The sequence below is a fragment of the Peromyscus maniculatus genome, chromosome 1, assembly GCF_049852395.1.
Source record: "Peromyscus maniculatus bairdii isolate BWxNUB_F1_BW_parent chromosome 1, HU_Pman_BW_mat_3.1, whole genome shotgun sequence".
In the NCBI taxonomy this organism is placed as follows: Eukaryota; Metazoa; Chordata; class Mammalia; order Rodentia; family Cricetidae; genus Peromyscus; species Peromyscus maniculatus.
The window spans coordinates 107666883-107682253 of record NC_134852.1 but is presented as its reverse complement, the minus strand read 5'-3'; the positions used below and the strand labels follow the sequence as shown (position 1 = coordinate 107682253).

Here is a 15371-nt window from a genome sequence, read left to right as displayed (position 1 = left end):
ATTTATTCCACGTGAATGGAGGCGACTAAGCAGGAGCACAGTAAACAAAGGAAGGAAGGAAAAATCCAAAGGAAGTGAGGGTGGAGAGGAGAAGTGTACTGGCTAGCTGTAATTGCCAGAGTCAGAGCCGGGGAAATGCCGTGTGAAACAGCACGCAGATGGGAGGTAGATAACACGAGACTGAGAACCAAAATCTAATGAAACGTGGCGATTATTTTAATAACTAATGCCAAACTCTTCCAAGAGCCTTCTCGAGCTTTAACGCTGCCAGCAAAGCTTCTCAAAGTCCACAACCCCACCGAAAGCTACAAAGGAGAAGCTCAAAGCAGGGACGATAAAGGCAGCCCCAGAAAGTCTGGAGAAAACACGGTGGAGAGGAAGCCACAGATCAGATGGAAAGTCAAAGCCAAGCAGAGGGGAAATGTGCCAGTGCCTGTCTCACTGAGCGATGACCGGCGCCATCCCATAACAAAAGGATCCCTAGCAGGAGATGTGACAGCCAGAGAGGGGCCTGAAACCAGAAGCAGACATTTCACTCGTTTTAAAAATCTCACCTACCACCTCCAAGTATCGACGCACATTTCAGAACCAGGTATTTTACAAGGTTCTTAGTACCCCAAACCTAACATTAGAAGACTAACAGGACTATATATATTCTTATCACACAAAACTAACGTAGCTTTGTCATTATTTAATCACCATCAAGGAAAACAGAAACAAGAGAGGAATTCTAATTACCAGCACACCACTGGCAACAAAAGAGTGACCGGAAGAGGAACAAGCAAGCCTGTAACACACTGCTTTTTACACTACTAAAATGCTGCAGACCGGGCCCAGACTCCGGGGCTCCATTGCAGGCTTCGGAGACACTGACAGCGGAGGACACTCCTGACATTCACGGGAAGAGCCTCCATTCACAAGGACAGTCTTCTCTACTGCCACACTCAAGGAGGACAAGGAAATCAGTATTCCATTTTAGAGGAACCCAGAAGAAACCTTCAGTTATGTGAGGAACTCGGCTCTTCTAAATGATTTAGCCTTGAGGATTCTTGTAGTTGAGTTTTATAACATAGCAAGAGTAATCTATGAGTAAATCAAGTTATACACACTGTGTATATGTGACTGTGTGTTTTTAATTGTCATTTTTAGAGTCCCATGTAACCCAGGCTTGTCTCAAACTTGCTAATGTGGTCGAAGATGACTTGAACCCCTGATTTTTCTACCTCTAGGTCATGAATGCTAGGATTACAAGCATACACCTGACCATGCCCTGTTTTCTGTGGTGCTGGGGATAAAGCCCTGGGCTTTGTGGAAACTAGGTGAGTGCTCTACCAATAGAGCTATAGCTCATCCCACACACGAAATAATTTTTGATATTCAAGCCAAAAGATAACTCTACACTGTTATAATATCCTAGCTTAAAATACTATTCAAATCCGAAGTCTTTACTACATTAATAAATGTTTGATACTTTTGGAATTTATGCAAATTTTAATACCTTTTAAGGAGCCTACAGTAATAAATCTAGGAAACAATATCAAATACTAGGTAATATGTAACCGTATTTATAAGTACAACAATAAACTTTCTGTCGAGTCTTGAGACACAGTCTTACTATGTAGCCCTGGTTGAGGTGATATCACTAACTATAACTTCTGGCAGTCTTCCTGTCTCAGTGTCCTGAGTACTGGGATTATAGCCATGAACCACCACACTCTGGTTCTAGTGACTTCTTGAAAAACACAATCCTAATTGTCATGAACATAGTCAGACACCACAGAATGAAACATCAGCGTTATATTTTTTAAATATGATTAAAAGTTTAAAAGGCTAGAGAGGTGGTTCAGCATTAAGAGCATGCTTGTTTCTCTAGAGGACCTGGGTTTGAGTCACAGCACCCACATGGTGGCTCACAATCATCTATTAATTCCAGTTCCCGGGGATCTGAAGCCCTCTCTGGTATACATGAGCCTCAGAATGCATGCGTGGCACAGACATACCTCTATGCAGAACACCCATACACATAAAATATGTTTTTTAAAAAACTAAAAAGTAAATTTACACTGAAAAGTATCTTGAGTTTTTAACCACTATATTAACACCAAAATTATTTTCAACCATGTGTTTTTTATTTTTATTTCATTTTAATTATTTTCTTACTTCAGATCTTATACTTTGCTCTATATTTTAAATTGTTTTCGTATTTGTAAAAGCTCAAAATAATAAATAGATAAAAGGAGGTAAAGTTCACTTGTCAATGAATTGCCAATACCACCATCTAGTGGCCAAAAAGGAATAAAACTGTTTCAGAATTAAAGCAGGTCCACTTTCTTAGTTGTTGCAAGTCATGAGGGAAACAAAACAAAATAAAACAAAACCCTTTATTTTGATCTCTAAAGAGGTTCTGCATCTGTGTGAGTCAAGTACTACTAAAAATTCATATGGAAGGTGCATAAAGAAATTTGTGAGATCCTGTGTAAATAGACCCTTTCAAACCATAATGGGATAAAATTGCAAACTCTAATGTATTTTCCTTGGTTTAATCAAAACTACATGCCTTAAAGCTATGATGCTCTTGGGTAGTCTTTCAGAAATGACCTCTAGCAGACCTTTCCAAAAGCATAAAGTCTCCTGGTGAAGTAGAACAGACTGAAGCACTGAGATGCACCCAAGGGGAAGACCACAGTGTTGTACTGCCTCTGCACACTCGCAGTCGGAAGAGGTGACGCAGGAAAACAGCGCGGGCTTTATCTGCTGGATCACCACTGGCCTTTGGGGGCTTCCCACTGATATGACCAAAATTCAGAGACAGAAACTGGACTTACCCTCTTATCTGGACAAGCACAAAACAAATACAACAAAAACAGGAAGCAAACCATATGAAACAATGATTTTCAAGATAGTAGACATCAAACAGAGGCAGTGAGTGATCTGTAGGTTATGAGAAACAAACCTGGCGAAGAACTGATCAGTACATGAATGAAAGAAACTATCCAAGGTTGAGGAAAGAATAATCCAAAGAGATTAGTGGAGACAGGGTCTGGTATTTGCATGCCGGTTGGATGTTCCCGCATCCAGACCGGGAAATCTTATAATTCACAAGCTACTAGGTAGAATATTCAGGAAGGCTTTGACTAGACTATTAGAAATAACCCATACTACACTGAATACTATTCCAGACATAAGCAAAAATTGTTGTGGAATAATCTTTTTGTACATTGTGATGATTTGTCACTCTGATTGGTTTAATAAAAAGCTGAACAGCCAATAGCTAGGCAGGCCTTTAGGGGTAGAGAGAATGCTGGGAAAAAGGCAGAGTCACCAGCCAGAGGCAGAGGAAGCAAGACATGCAGGATGAGAAGTAAAAGCCATGAGCCACATGGCATCATGTAGATAAATAGAAATGGGTCAGAAACAAGCCTAAGCTATCAGCCAATCTTTTATAATTAATAATAAGCTGGCTGGCGGAACAGTCAGACAAAGACTTGCTATAAAAAACAGAAGACCAAAAGTACTGAAACGTTTTCAACTTAATGGTATACCAGGACAGAGCTTGAGAATCTTTCTAAATATCCTGTACTCACAAGGTAAAAATTCATAACATCTGGCATCAACTGAAAATCAGAAGGTGTACAAAGAGGCAGGAAAACATAACCCAAAACAAAACAAATTAATCAAAACTTATTAAGTGACAAGCAGACTAGGCATTAGACATACATAAAATATATAGTTTTAAAACTAGGCCTGTATTTGAAAAGTTAGGTAGGAATGAAAGACATGAAAAACAAGTCCCAGCTGGGTGAGGTGGTGCCCACCTGTAATTCCAGCTACTTAGGAGGCTGAGGTAGGAGCATCACAAGTTCAAGGCCAGCCTGGGCAACTTAGTGAGATTCTGTCTCAAACAAACAAGGGTTAGGAATGGCTCTTTTGCCCACAAGTACACTTTCCAAGCATGCTTGTGGCCCTGGGTTCAATGGGCTATGTGGTATCATTAAGTGTTCTAATATGAACATAATCTCAGAGACAACAAAAAATATTTAAAGAAAAGATGGCTAAAAAAACTTCAGAAACAACCAACCAACCAACCAACCTTCAGGAGCAGGGCACAGTGACACATGGCTAACTAGTAAGGGGACTAAAATCAGGAGCATTACAAATGCCAGGGAAGCCTCGGCAAAACAGCAAATAAAAAGCAAAACCAAAGCTCAAGTTGATAAAAATGACAAACTCATGTGTAAGGATTATGTCCTTAATTGTGCCACCAGCCTGCGATGGCGTCCCAGCCTAAAAAAGCGGGCGTGCCCTCTGTGCGTTCTCTTTCCACACTCTCTCCTTCTGTACTCCCCACTCCGTGCAGTCTTCTCTCTCTCTCTCTCTCTCTCTCTCTCTCTCTCTCTCTCTCTCTCTCTCTCTCTCTCTCTCCCAATAAAGCTCTAGAAAGGTAACTATGGCTTGTTACTCTCCTCCAGCATTTTCCTCCGTCGGCATGGCCAGCCATGAGCACTGCCGCTTAATCAACATCATGTATCTAAGAAACTTAACTCTAAAAGAGAAACAAAAGAAAACTATGACAAACTGAATTTATAAAAACCAGAGATAAAGAGAAGCCAAAGAAAAGGTCTTATTCAGAGGAACCAAGAAAAAGACAACATCAATTCTCACTGGAAACACTGAGAAGACACAGTGGCAACAGAGAATCTGGACTCATGTCTGTAACCCAAGTACTTGGGGAGTTGGGGCAAGAAGAATTTGAGTTTGAGGCTATCCGGGCTACATGTAACTTCAAGAGAAGCCTTGCTTATTTAACAAGACCTCGTGGCTCAGTGGTTAAGAGCACTGCTTGCTCTTCGAGAGGACCCAGGTTCAATTCCCAGCACCCACATGTGCCTCACAGATGTCTGTAACTCCAGTTCCAGGGTAATCTGACACCCTCTTCTGGCTTCCACAGGCACCAGGCATGCACATAGTACACTTACATGCATACATGCATGCATGCATGTAAAACACCAATACACAAAGAAATAAAAGTAAAAGTCTATCAAACTGTAATTCTATATCCATAGAAAGTATTTTCAAAAATGAAGGTGAAATAAGAGCTATTACAAACACTTTTGGGATCACGGATGTATTTCCTACCTTCCTTGTGGTAATGCTTTCGGGGAGGGGTACAGTCATGTCGAAACTCATCAGACCATACACTTTCAATATGCACAGTATTGTATGCAAGCTACTCCTCAATAATGTTATTAAACCACACACAAGAAAAGGAGAAAAGGGAGAAGACAGATATGTATGTCTGTGACATCTAGTTCTTTATAAGATAAAGGGTGTTTAGAACAAATAAGATCTTTCAGGCAAGTGCTCCAGGCTTACAATGATTCAAACTGCATTAAAAAGCACACTCAGAAGCAGGGCACCTTACCTTAAAGTAGGAATGAATAGCAGCTGTGGCTTCACTGCGAACCCGCAATATTGAACCCAGAGTGTTAGTCCTACACCTCAGGTGAGGATACTGTCTCAGGTACTCCAGGGGATGCCTCTCCTTATATTTTATAGGGAACGCCTGCCAAAAATATGGGGGAAATTCAGAAGGGGAAAACAAACAATCAATCAAACAAACAAACAAACAAACAAACCAAAAGAGCTACCAAACAAACACCAAAACCCATTTTACAAACCAGTTTCCAGAGTATTTCTTAAAACAGCAGAGCTCTGAGACAAAACTAAGGTGCTTTCCTATGGTGATATTTTATTTGTGCTGAAATGTGATTTTATTTTATTGTTAATAAATAAAAGTGCCTGGGGGTCAGAGCTAATAGCAAGCCATAGCAGAAGTCTGGCAATGGTAGCACACGCCCTTAATCCCAATCACATGACAGGCAGATCTCTGTGTGTTCAAGGATACAGCCAGCATGGAGACACAAGCCTTTAACCTCAATACCAACCATAGAGACCTGGAGGTCTGTATAGACAGGCAGTGACGAGGAGGTCATGTGGTTGGGTTTACAACCAATGAGAAGGCAGAACAGAAAGTCAATAAAAAGACAGACACACAGGAAGTAGGTCTCTTTCTCAGGGGAAGGACGGCAGCGGCAGTGAGGGGTAAGAAGGTGGTCTTGGTCTCAGCTCTTAACTACTGCTCTCTGACCTCTGGGGCTTTTAACTCTGCATTTCTTATTTAGTAAAACTGTTTAGAATTACATCTACACTTTCCTTATTATTAAAAAAAAAATCACAGGTATTTTCGTGTGTATACATCTGCACACATCCACCACATGTTCAGAGATCAGAGAACAGCTTGGAGTTGGTTCTCTCTCCTACCATGCAGGTCTCAGGACTCAAACTTCAGGTCATCAAGCTCAGAGATAAGCACCTTTATCTGCTGAGCCATCTTCTTTATTTCTTAATAGGATGGATTGTAGCCCAATTACTCCTACCAGGTAAACAGAATGGCTGGGTGGAGTGAGGGAGATGCTGGGTCAAAGCCAGCTTTACTACTTAGTAGTCAAGTTAATGTCACTGAGGCTCGTCTGTTATTTACCAAGTCTCTATCCATTAGCTGTCAGTTTCTTACAACTAGAGATGTTAGCACGTAACTATTCAAAATCATTCACTTTGGCACATTACAGAAATAAAAGGCTATTCCTAACACCATACACACACATTTAGAAGATATTTAACTTCTCCCCAATGTCTTAAAGCCTCAAGCACAATCGATTAGGGTTGCTTATTATTTATCAGTTTTTGCTGGTATCTAATAGCATGAGGGAGACACCACAGTTTTCTTTCATTTAGTACAATACTGAAGATTTGGAAAAAAATTAAAGGAAATTATGGCTCTAACTTGAGACATCTCCAACCTGGCCACACTCATGCTACAAAACTAAGAAGACATCCATCTTTTCAAACAAAACCTGAAGTTTCCATTGAAAAGATAACAGCGAAGTTTACAAAGAACAGCACTGGCAGACTGCTTCTAGTCTCCTCTGTTCTTTAGTTCTTAGGCAAATATTTCTTTTTGTGTTGTATAGAAACAAACATCATACTTACTAAAGGTAAACTGTGGCCCCATTAGTAGAGATTCAGAATGCTCACATGTCTGAAAACGTTAAGTAACACTCAGTCGGGGCTAGGGATGAACCGCTTACCCAAAGCAGGGTTTGGGGTTTGATTCTCAGCACCACTAGGGTACAGGGAGGGGGATACCATCCATTTACATGCTGGAAGTCTTAGATTTGGGATTAGGAACAATAAGAGTTTAAGATAAGTAACACTAAACCAAAAGGATAAAAACAACAGAAGCCAAGGGACAATCATTTTGCTCATTAGATATTTAAAATTATAGCAAGAGCAAGAAGCCACATGGCTAGAAGATAAACTTCAGATGTGATAGGTCCACAGAGATGCACAGACTAATTCTGGGCTCTCAGGAGATGAAGCAGTCATTGTAATACTACTTCTCACTAGGCTCGGTGGTCTGACTCAGTCATCAGGGAAGTCACAAATGAAACTATTCTAAGTGCCATCTTCTCAAGACTTCAATAGACCACTGATGGTTTAGATTAAACCTAAACAGTCCCCCACATTATCAGCAAACATACCTTGGCTTCACAATTTCCAATCACCTCAATTTTTTCTGCCTTCAGTTCCACATTTTGCCTCTTGGATAGACTTTTGACCAGCTGCCCTTGGACTTGCACGGAACTCCCAAAAGCCAATTCTCTATAGTAACAAAAAAACTAGTATCAGAAAAGAGACTATATATAGCCTTCATTTCAATTAAGATCTTGGTGAAGTTTATAATGTCAAAAGTATTCAGATGCTCTCTTGTATCAGGACTCTAAAAATGAATTACGTGTTCAAATGGGAACAAAAGGAGTTAACAATTTGCTTAAGTATTTAGAACTAAGAAATTATGTAACTATTATTATTTTTGGAGGATGTGGGAGGAGAGATATGTAGAACTCACTATATAGACCAGGCTGGCATAGAATTCACCTGCCTCTGAGATTCACCTGCCTCTGCCTCCCAAGTGCTGGGATTAAAGGTGTATGCCATCAGGCTTATTGTGTCTTCTTACCAAACATACTGGCCCAGTTACTTTAAGATGGCAGGCTGTGTGTAAAGTCTCGGGCTAGGGCCTGTAGCCTGGCTGAAGGCACTGCGCCAATGCCACCCCGTTTTGTGACACCCAGAGGTATCAGAAGATGCAAACAGTGGGGAAGGGAGGGACGTGAGGAGTCTTGGTACTACTTCCTACATGTAGGCTTTTTTGTTGTTGTTGTTGTTGTTGTTGTTGTTTTTAAGAGGAGGTCCCATACACAGCCCAAGCTGGAACTCACTCTGTAGCCCAGGCTGGCCTCAAACTCAAAACTTTCCTCCTCAGCTGCCCAAGGGCTGGGATTATACATATGTGCCAATATGCCTGGCTTGAATTGTAATTATTTTTTAATTAGTTGGTTGATGGCATGAGTATAGAGACAGTACCTTCTGGTTAATGAACTTATGTTCTAGTTCAAGTTTACCCACAAATTAATTTGCCACAGAAAGAAACATGCACCCAATTGTTTTAAGAATCACTTATTAAGAAGGAAGCTAGGGTAAATGATTGCATATCTTTGCTAATTCTAATATTTTATAATATATATATATATATATATATATATATATATATATATATATATATGAATACTGAGTGAGTGGTAGTGGTGGCACACACCTTTAATCCCAGCACTCAGGAGGCAAAGGCAGGCAGATCCTGAGTTTGAGGCCAGCCTGGTCTACAGAGTGAGTTCTAGGACAGTCAGGGCAAAACCCTGTCTTGAATAAAAAGGGGGTGGGGGCACTGGAGAGATGTCTGAGTGGGTAAAATCACACAAGGCTGATAACCTGAGTTATCATATAACCCAGAATCCACATAAAAGCCACACACAACAGTGCAAGGATCTATAGTCTCAGTACACCCCTAAGGGGAGATGGAATGTAGAGAAGGACCCAGAAGCTCTTGAGCCAGCCTGTCTGCCTAAGGCAGGAACAGTAACACTCTGTCTCCACTAAGGTGTAGAGAAATACAGGACTGAGACCTGAAGGTTGTCTTCTCACCTCTACATGCACCTGTGTGCTCATGAGCAGAAACACATACAAATTTTAAAAATTCCCTTAACAACAATTAGTAAATACCTTCCTTAATAATGTGTATTTAAAAGTTATATTAATAGAGTAATATATTAAATAAATGTGTCAGGAGATTCCCCCATCCAGTTTTATTTGCCTGCTACATTTAATATATGGTATTTCCTTTTGACGTTTAGTCATATGTAAATGTATACATGTAAAACTGTTCACTACTATGCAGTAGAGAAAAGAAACTGGTATACTCTGGCTCTGGCTGGTGACTATAGGCTATTTTGAGATGGTCTTGAGTTTTCCTGTAAGGGCTCTTGCAAATATCTCAAAGAGGCAGGTAGTCATCTCCAGAACTCAGGTGAAACAAGCCCCCTGCGATTGCTATCCTCACGGGTATCATCAGAGCAACACAAACTTCTTTACAAGGTTGACGGTAGAAGCGTGTGAAGGTTGAAGAACGGCCCCCAGAGCCTCCTATGTTTGAATGCTTGGTCCTCAGCTGGTGGAACTGTGAGGATTCGGAGGTGTGGCATTGTCAGAGGAGGTGTGTCACTGGGACCAGCTTGGCTTGAGCAAAAGCCCAGGTCATTCCCAGTTAGCGCTCTCTCTCTCTCTCTCTCTCTCTCTCTCTCTCTCTCTCTCTCTCTCTCTCTCTCTCTCTCTCTCTCTCCCCCCCCCCCTTCATGCTTGTGAAGCAACATGAAGCTCTCAGTTACTGCTCCAGCACCATGCCTGCCTGCCTCCTGCCATGGTGGTCATGGACTCTAACCTGAAACTGTCAGCCCGTAACAAACTTTTTCTTCGAAAGTTGCTTTGGTCAAGGTGGCTTAACACAGCAACAGAAATGTAAGTAAGACAAACAGACTTTGTTTTTTTGCCTAGGTGAGACCCATCAGTCTTTGCAATATGTAGACAGCATTATTCTGAACAGTCCTTAGAAGAGCAAAGTGCTTTTACTCTAGCAGAGTAATGTTCTGCTCCAGAGAGGTTATACCTTAACACAAAATGGTATTAGTTTTAACATCTGATGAACAAGACCATAAAAGTTCCTTCCACGTATTCAATAGTAATTGGTTATGTTCCAGCACTACGACAAAAGCTAGGGACAGAAAATTGAATACATCATTCCTAACTTCAAAGAACTAAGAGTCAAAGGAGTATAATAAGAATAAAGTTAATTCCCAAACAGCAGCATCCATTCCACGACAGATGGGCACATGGAACTATGGGAGCAGGGAAGCACTTGTCATCATTATGGGACACAGACATCAGATGATGTTTAAACTGGAACTGGATACGAGACAGACTCTCACTTGGCAGTGGGACCCACATGTGAGAGGTCCAGAAGACAACAGGTTAGGGGAGGTGTAAGTAGTTTCAAAAAGACTGGAGCAAACCATGGGCAGAAGACAACAGCATGTAAAGATATCAGAGCTTGAAGGCTCTGGATTCCAAGCTTATTTGGCTTTTTCTTCAATGCTATTTTTCACAGATTCACTTAGAAAGATCATTCAGGTGGTAAAGAAAACACTCCATTAGAGAAGTGGAGAACACTAGAAAAGGAAAAAAAAATTGAAAAACTCTTTGAAAAAAAAAACAGAAAAAAACAAAAACAAACAAACAAAAAAACTCGCCTACTGTCAAAGTTCGAATCAGCAACAACCTGAAGGCTTTCCAAAGAGGATCCATCATTGACATGCAGGAACAGAACTTCCTTCTGGGATCTGACTGAACGGATCCATCCCTGGAAAGAAGCATTTTTAAATGTGAGCTTAAAAATCGAACACTTTTACACTTTCATTACACATTCGAAAAAGATTAAATGAAAGAAAAAATGTTCACAATATTGCCTCAACATGTCAAATGCATAAAATGAACTGCCTTAGGCTTATCTGGATGTGTATACAGTTTCAAATGGCTCTTATCACAGTTAGATGCATATTTAGTGGTCCACCTTTGTTTTAGCTCATTTTAAATGGATGCCAAGCATTTCATTAAGTTGATGAGCCTAATTAGCATAAACAATGTCCTTAATATTGGCTTCTCAAAGCTATTCCTTGCTCCTCAATCACAAAAAAAGAAAGAAAGAAAAAGATTACAAGTTGGTGCCTTTCTCCTTGTGTCCAATTCCCAGAGAGATCATTAGACTAGAAACATCATATGAGATTTTGTTCTATTTACAAAGTATTATACAAAAAAAAAGTTACCTTAAAAAAAAAAGCCTCATAAAGCTAAACATGTATATACCTGTGATCCCAGCACTTGGGAAGCTAAGACAGGAGGATCCCAAGTTTGAGGCCAACTTCAATTACTTAGCTAGTCTGTGTCAAAAAAAAAAAAAAGTGTAATGAATAAATACATGAAAATGTCACCAAGAAATCTATTTCTCTTTTTGAATTTTTGTGGGGTTTTATTAGGCTAAAATGATGTGTGTGTGTGTCTGAATATGCCATGTGTATAGGGATGCCAGGAGAAGGGGTTGGATCTCCTAGAACTGGAGTTACACACAGGTAGGAGCAGCCTGATGTGGCTCCCAGGAATCGAACTCTTGTCCCCTTGAAAAGCAGTAAGTACTCTTAACCACCGAGCCGTCTCTCCAGCCCCAGAAACCCATTTCTTTGTATGTTAACCAATAAATAAAAATTTTGGAAATAGTAATATAAAAAACAGCCTCTTAAGCATTTTTCAAATGTGATTTTTTTTTTTCTGCAGCAAAGACTGGGTATTATCTGCTCTACAGCAGGAACAGAAACTAACACTGAACAAGTAAAAACACGTGATAAAAAGAAAAGTCATGAACATATAGCCACACAAAAGTTTTAAAGACAGTCTTTACCTAAAGGACAGGTACATGCAAGTACAAATGAGAAGTCTTCAAGTAGACCTCCTAACATTAATAACAGCTACATACGCAACTTGAATATAACCAGCATAGGTGTTACCAGAGAACACCGTTTTCAAAGGCACTCAAAGATACATTCGATCTCTGAGTTGCATTCCCTGGAGCTGGACTTACAGGTGGATGTGAGCCTCCTGATTCAGGTTCTGCCAATGAACTCGGCTGCTGTGGGGAAAAAAACCTCTGGTTCTTTAGAAGGGTGGCAAGTGCTCATAAGTGCTGAGCCATCTCTCCAATGTACATGTTTTAAGTGAAAGGATATCCACTACCTATTGAACATGTATTATGTTTTAAAAAAAGTTTACCTCTTTCATATACTGCGTCATTTCTTATCATACCTCCTTTACACACAAGTAAATGGCGGCTCCGGGATGTTATATAACTTACTGAAAGTCACACTGCTGATGAACTAGTATCCAAATCTGAACCCAAGACTATGTAACTAGAAAGTCTTTGGCCAAAACTATACAGCATGGAGTGTAAACCACTTCAGCTCCATGTACAAGGCAATTCATCTCACCGTATGTCCAAAGACATCCACATTTGTTTATTCCTGGTTAATAGTAATTTCCAAAGCTCCACTCTCTTATTTTTACTTACTGGAGAGTTAACAGCAAGCACTTTTAATGTGCTTCTGTCCTAAATTCTTTGTAAGTATTATGCTATTGACTCCTTACAGGAGCTAAATAAAGTCATTATTATCACTTGTGAAGTGAACATACACTTAGGAAAAAATTTAAAAGGTAATCCAGGCCATAATTATCAGGTAGTACACTTGGAATTCAAATATGGTTATTATTCTGAAGTTCACATACTTATCAACAAGCTTTTCTGGAGTGCTATTTTCTCCTCATCTTCTGCCTGGGAACATATCCTGCTGCTATTTCTACCCCATCAGTTATTGGACCTGGGGATGCCATCCTCCAAGACAGCCAATATGCAGGTGACATCTTGACCTCCACGCAGTTCAGGAACTCCCTCGCTGTTTTCTGACAGCTCTTTATCTCCACCACTAATAATCAGTGCACTGCTGTAAACTAGGGCTAACAAAAATATAATGTGAATTACCTAATTAAAAAAAATTAGGATCAGAGAGATGGCTCCAAGGTTAAGAACACTTCCTGCTCTTGCAGAGGACTCAAATTTGGTTCCTAGTACCATCTGGGGAAGCTCACAGCTGCTTGTAACTCCAGCTCTGGGGGATTCTGACACCTGTATGGCTCTCCACAGGTACTCCTATGTACATGGCATAAACTCATGCAGACATATGTACATAAATACAAAATAAACCTTTAAAAAGATTTGTTCTACATTAAAAGCAAATTTAGGTAATGAGTAACATGTTATTCAACCAATTATGCTCCAAATACTATTCACATGTAATGAACATAAAAGCATGTTCAGATTTTGATGTTTCTTTACTCTTCAAAGTTGCTGTGTATTTTACATGTACTGCAGTCTCCGTGCACTTGGACCCTATTTTCAGGTGCTCGGCGGCCAGCAGGTTCACTGCTAAGCACGGAAGTGAAAGAAAAGCCTGTTATTTGGGTAGTAGGTTCAATTCGTTTTTGAATCTTCTTTTGATCATCACACAAAAGACATCATTAATGCATGCCACATTAATCGATGAGTACAGTAAACAGCTTTGATAACTTTGATTCAGATCATGGAACAAGTGTGAAGCTGAAATAAGTGCAAGGAAGAGCAGCTTGATCATACTGCTAAACATCAAGAATATAGGAGAGACCACTCAGTGTGTTTCAGCAGTTCAAGAAGAATGAGCCGACCACCAGGCTTATTCTGTCCCTTTAAGGAGCTAGTCAAAGCTGCTGTGAATGCTATTAGGAGAAATAACAGCAGCTAACACTGACCGGGAGGTCTCTGTTCTAAATCGCCGGTACCCATTATCACGTTTAATTTTCAGAGCTCTCGGAAATAGAAGCTACTATTATCTCCATTTCCCCATAACTAACAAGATACTTAGGGCAGGCGACTTAAGTCAAGGCAACTGCAGCCCTTGTAGTTTGTCAAACTACAATATTCCACTCTTTCTCCTAGTTTATTAATTACATAGAAGCCTCAGATTAAGAGTCAAGGTAGCTAAAAGCCGAAAAGGCATGGGTTCCCATGTGCTCAAGGACCACATGAGCTGTAACTCAGGATGGGTATGAGTGCAGCCCAAGACAAAACGGTAAACTTTGAGACCTTTTTAATTGGGGGTGGGTGGTGTCGATGGGTCAACTATGAACTTGGTAGGTGACAACATCGTGATGCAATGTCAGATGGTTGACACACCTGGAACTACTATTTCCTGCCAGCCAGGTGAACAGGAAAACGGGAAGACAGGATTTCTGCTCTCAAAGAACTAGGGCAAGACATTCCACGCTATTAAGAGATAAAGGTAGAGCAAGGGGGCGTGTTCGCTTAAACTTTCCTGCATGACTGACAAGTTTACAGGTAACGGCTCGGTGTCATGGAAAACTCTGCTGCCGCACTCCTAATCGACAGAACGATTTGCAAAAAGTAACAGTACGGTGGCCGCGAAGCGTGGACACTCGCGACGCCTTCATTTCCAACTTTGCCCACGCTTGGTCCGAGAGGCCCGCGCGGAGGAAAGCTAGTCGTGGCCGGGCCAAGCAAGCTCCAGCAGCTTTGCACACACCCACCTGCACCGTTACACACTCCCCACTCGCGTCCTGGACCCCGAGGGCGTCCCGCACGCGCAGTTTGGCGGATGCGCGGGGCCTGGGGCAGGAAACGGAGGAGCAGAGACGCAGCGCGCCCAGCATGCGCCGGGCCCCGAGCATGGTGTGGCCGGCCGGGTCGTGGCTCGCAGTCTGCTGGGGCAGCCCTCTTCACTCGCGCAGTCCTGCCGTCAGGTGCTCGTGTCGCTCTTCCTTCTGAGCCCCGGGCCGTCCCTTCAGGACCTCTGCTCAGCGTCCTGCTCCCGAAAGCCCGGAAGGTTCAACGCTCAAGAAACACAGTACAGATCTATGCGCTACGGTGCAGGTGGTACCTGAGCGAACCCCTGGAGTTACAGCACGCTGCAACTGGGCTACGTCACCGCATGCGCGCTCCTACGTCGTCACGCTAGGTGGGGTCTGAGGCTGAGCATGCGTGATTGTGTTTTGGAGCTTGCACGCCCGCCGAGGGGCAGGGTTTGGGTGGTGGCAGGAACCAACGTGGGCGGGGCTAAGGCACAAGACTTTCGGAGGTGTCTCAGAAATAGCTAGGAAGCTCCCTCGTTGGGGTCATCTAAGCGTTCCTTTTTATAAAGCTGCGGGGGATGGGGGGTGACTGAGGAACACTGAGGGGCTGGATTGACAGATGCAGAAGGCAAGTGTCC

General features: G+C 41.6%; 1 protein-coding gene across 2 annotated transcripts in view; it reads right to left on the bottom strand.

Annotated features, from left to right (window-relative positions):
• Window positions 1–15114, bottom strand: part of Nars2 (asparaginyl-tRNA synthetase 2, mitochondrial) — a 91062-nt gene extending 75948 nt beyond the window's left edge. Inside the window, exons 1-4 of one of the 2 annotated variants that reach the window (XM_006979897.4) lie at window positions 14692–15114; window positions 10761–10870; window positions 7602–7722; window positions 5423–5563 (exon numbers count right to left, since the gene is read on the bottom strand). In XM_006979897.4, the coding sequence (XP_006979959.2) occupies window positions 5423–5563; window positions 7602–7722; window positions 10761–10870; window positions 14692–14832 (513 nt within the window). In that variant the 5' untranslated portion in view covers window positions 14833–15114. The remainder of the gene's footprint in view (window positions 1–5422; window positions 5564–7601; window positions 7723–10760; window positions 10871–14691) is intronic. The other variant, XM_076547412.1, reaches the window with a different exon arrangement.
• Window positions 15115–15371: the final 257 nt, after the last annotated feature.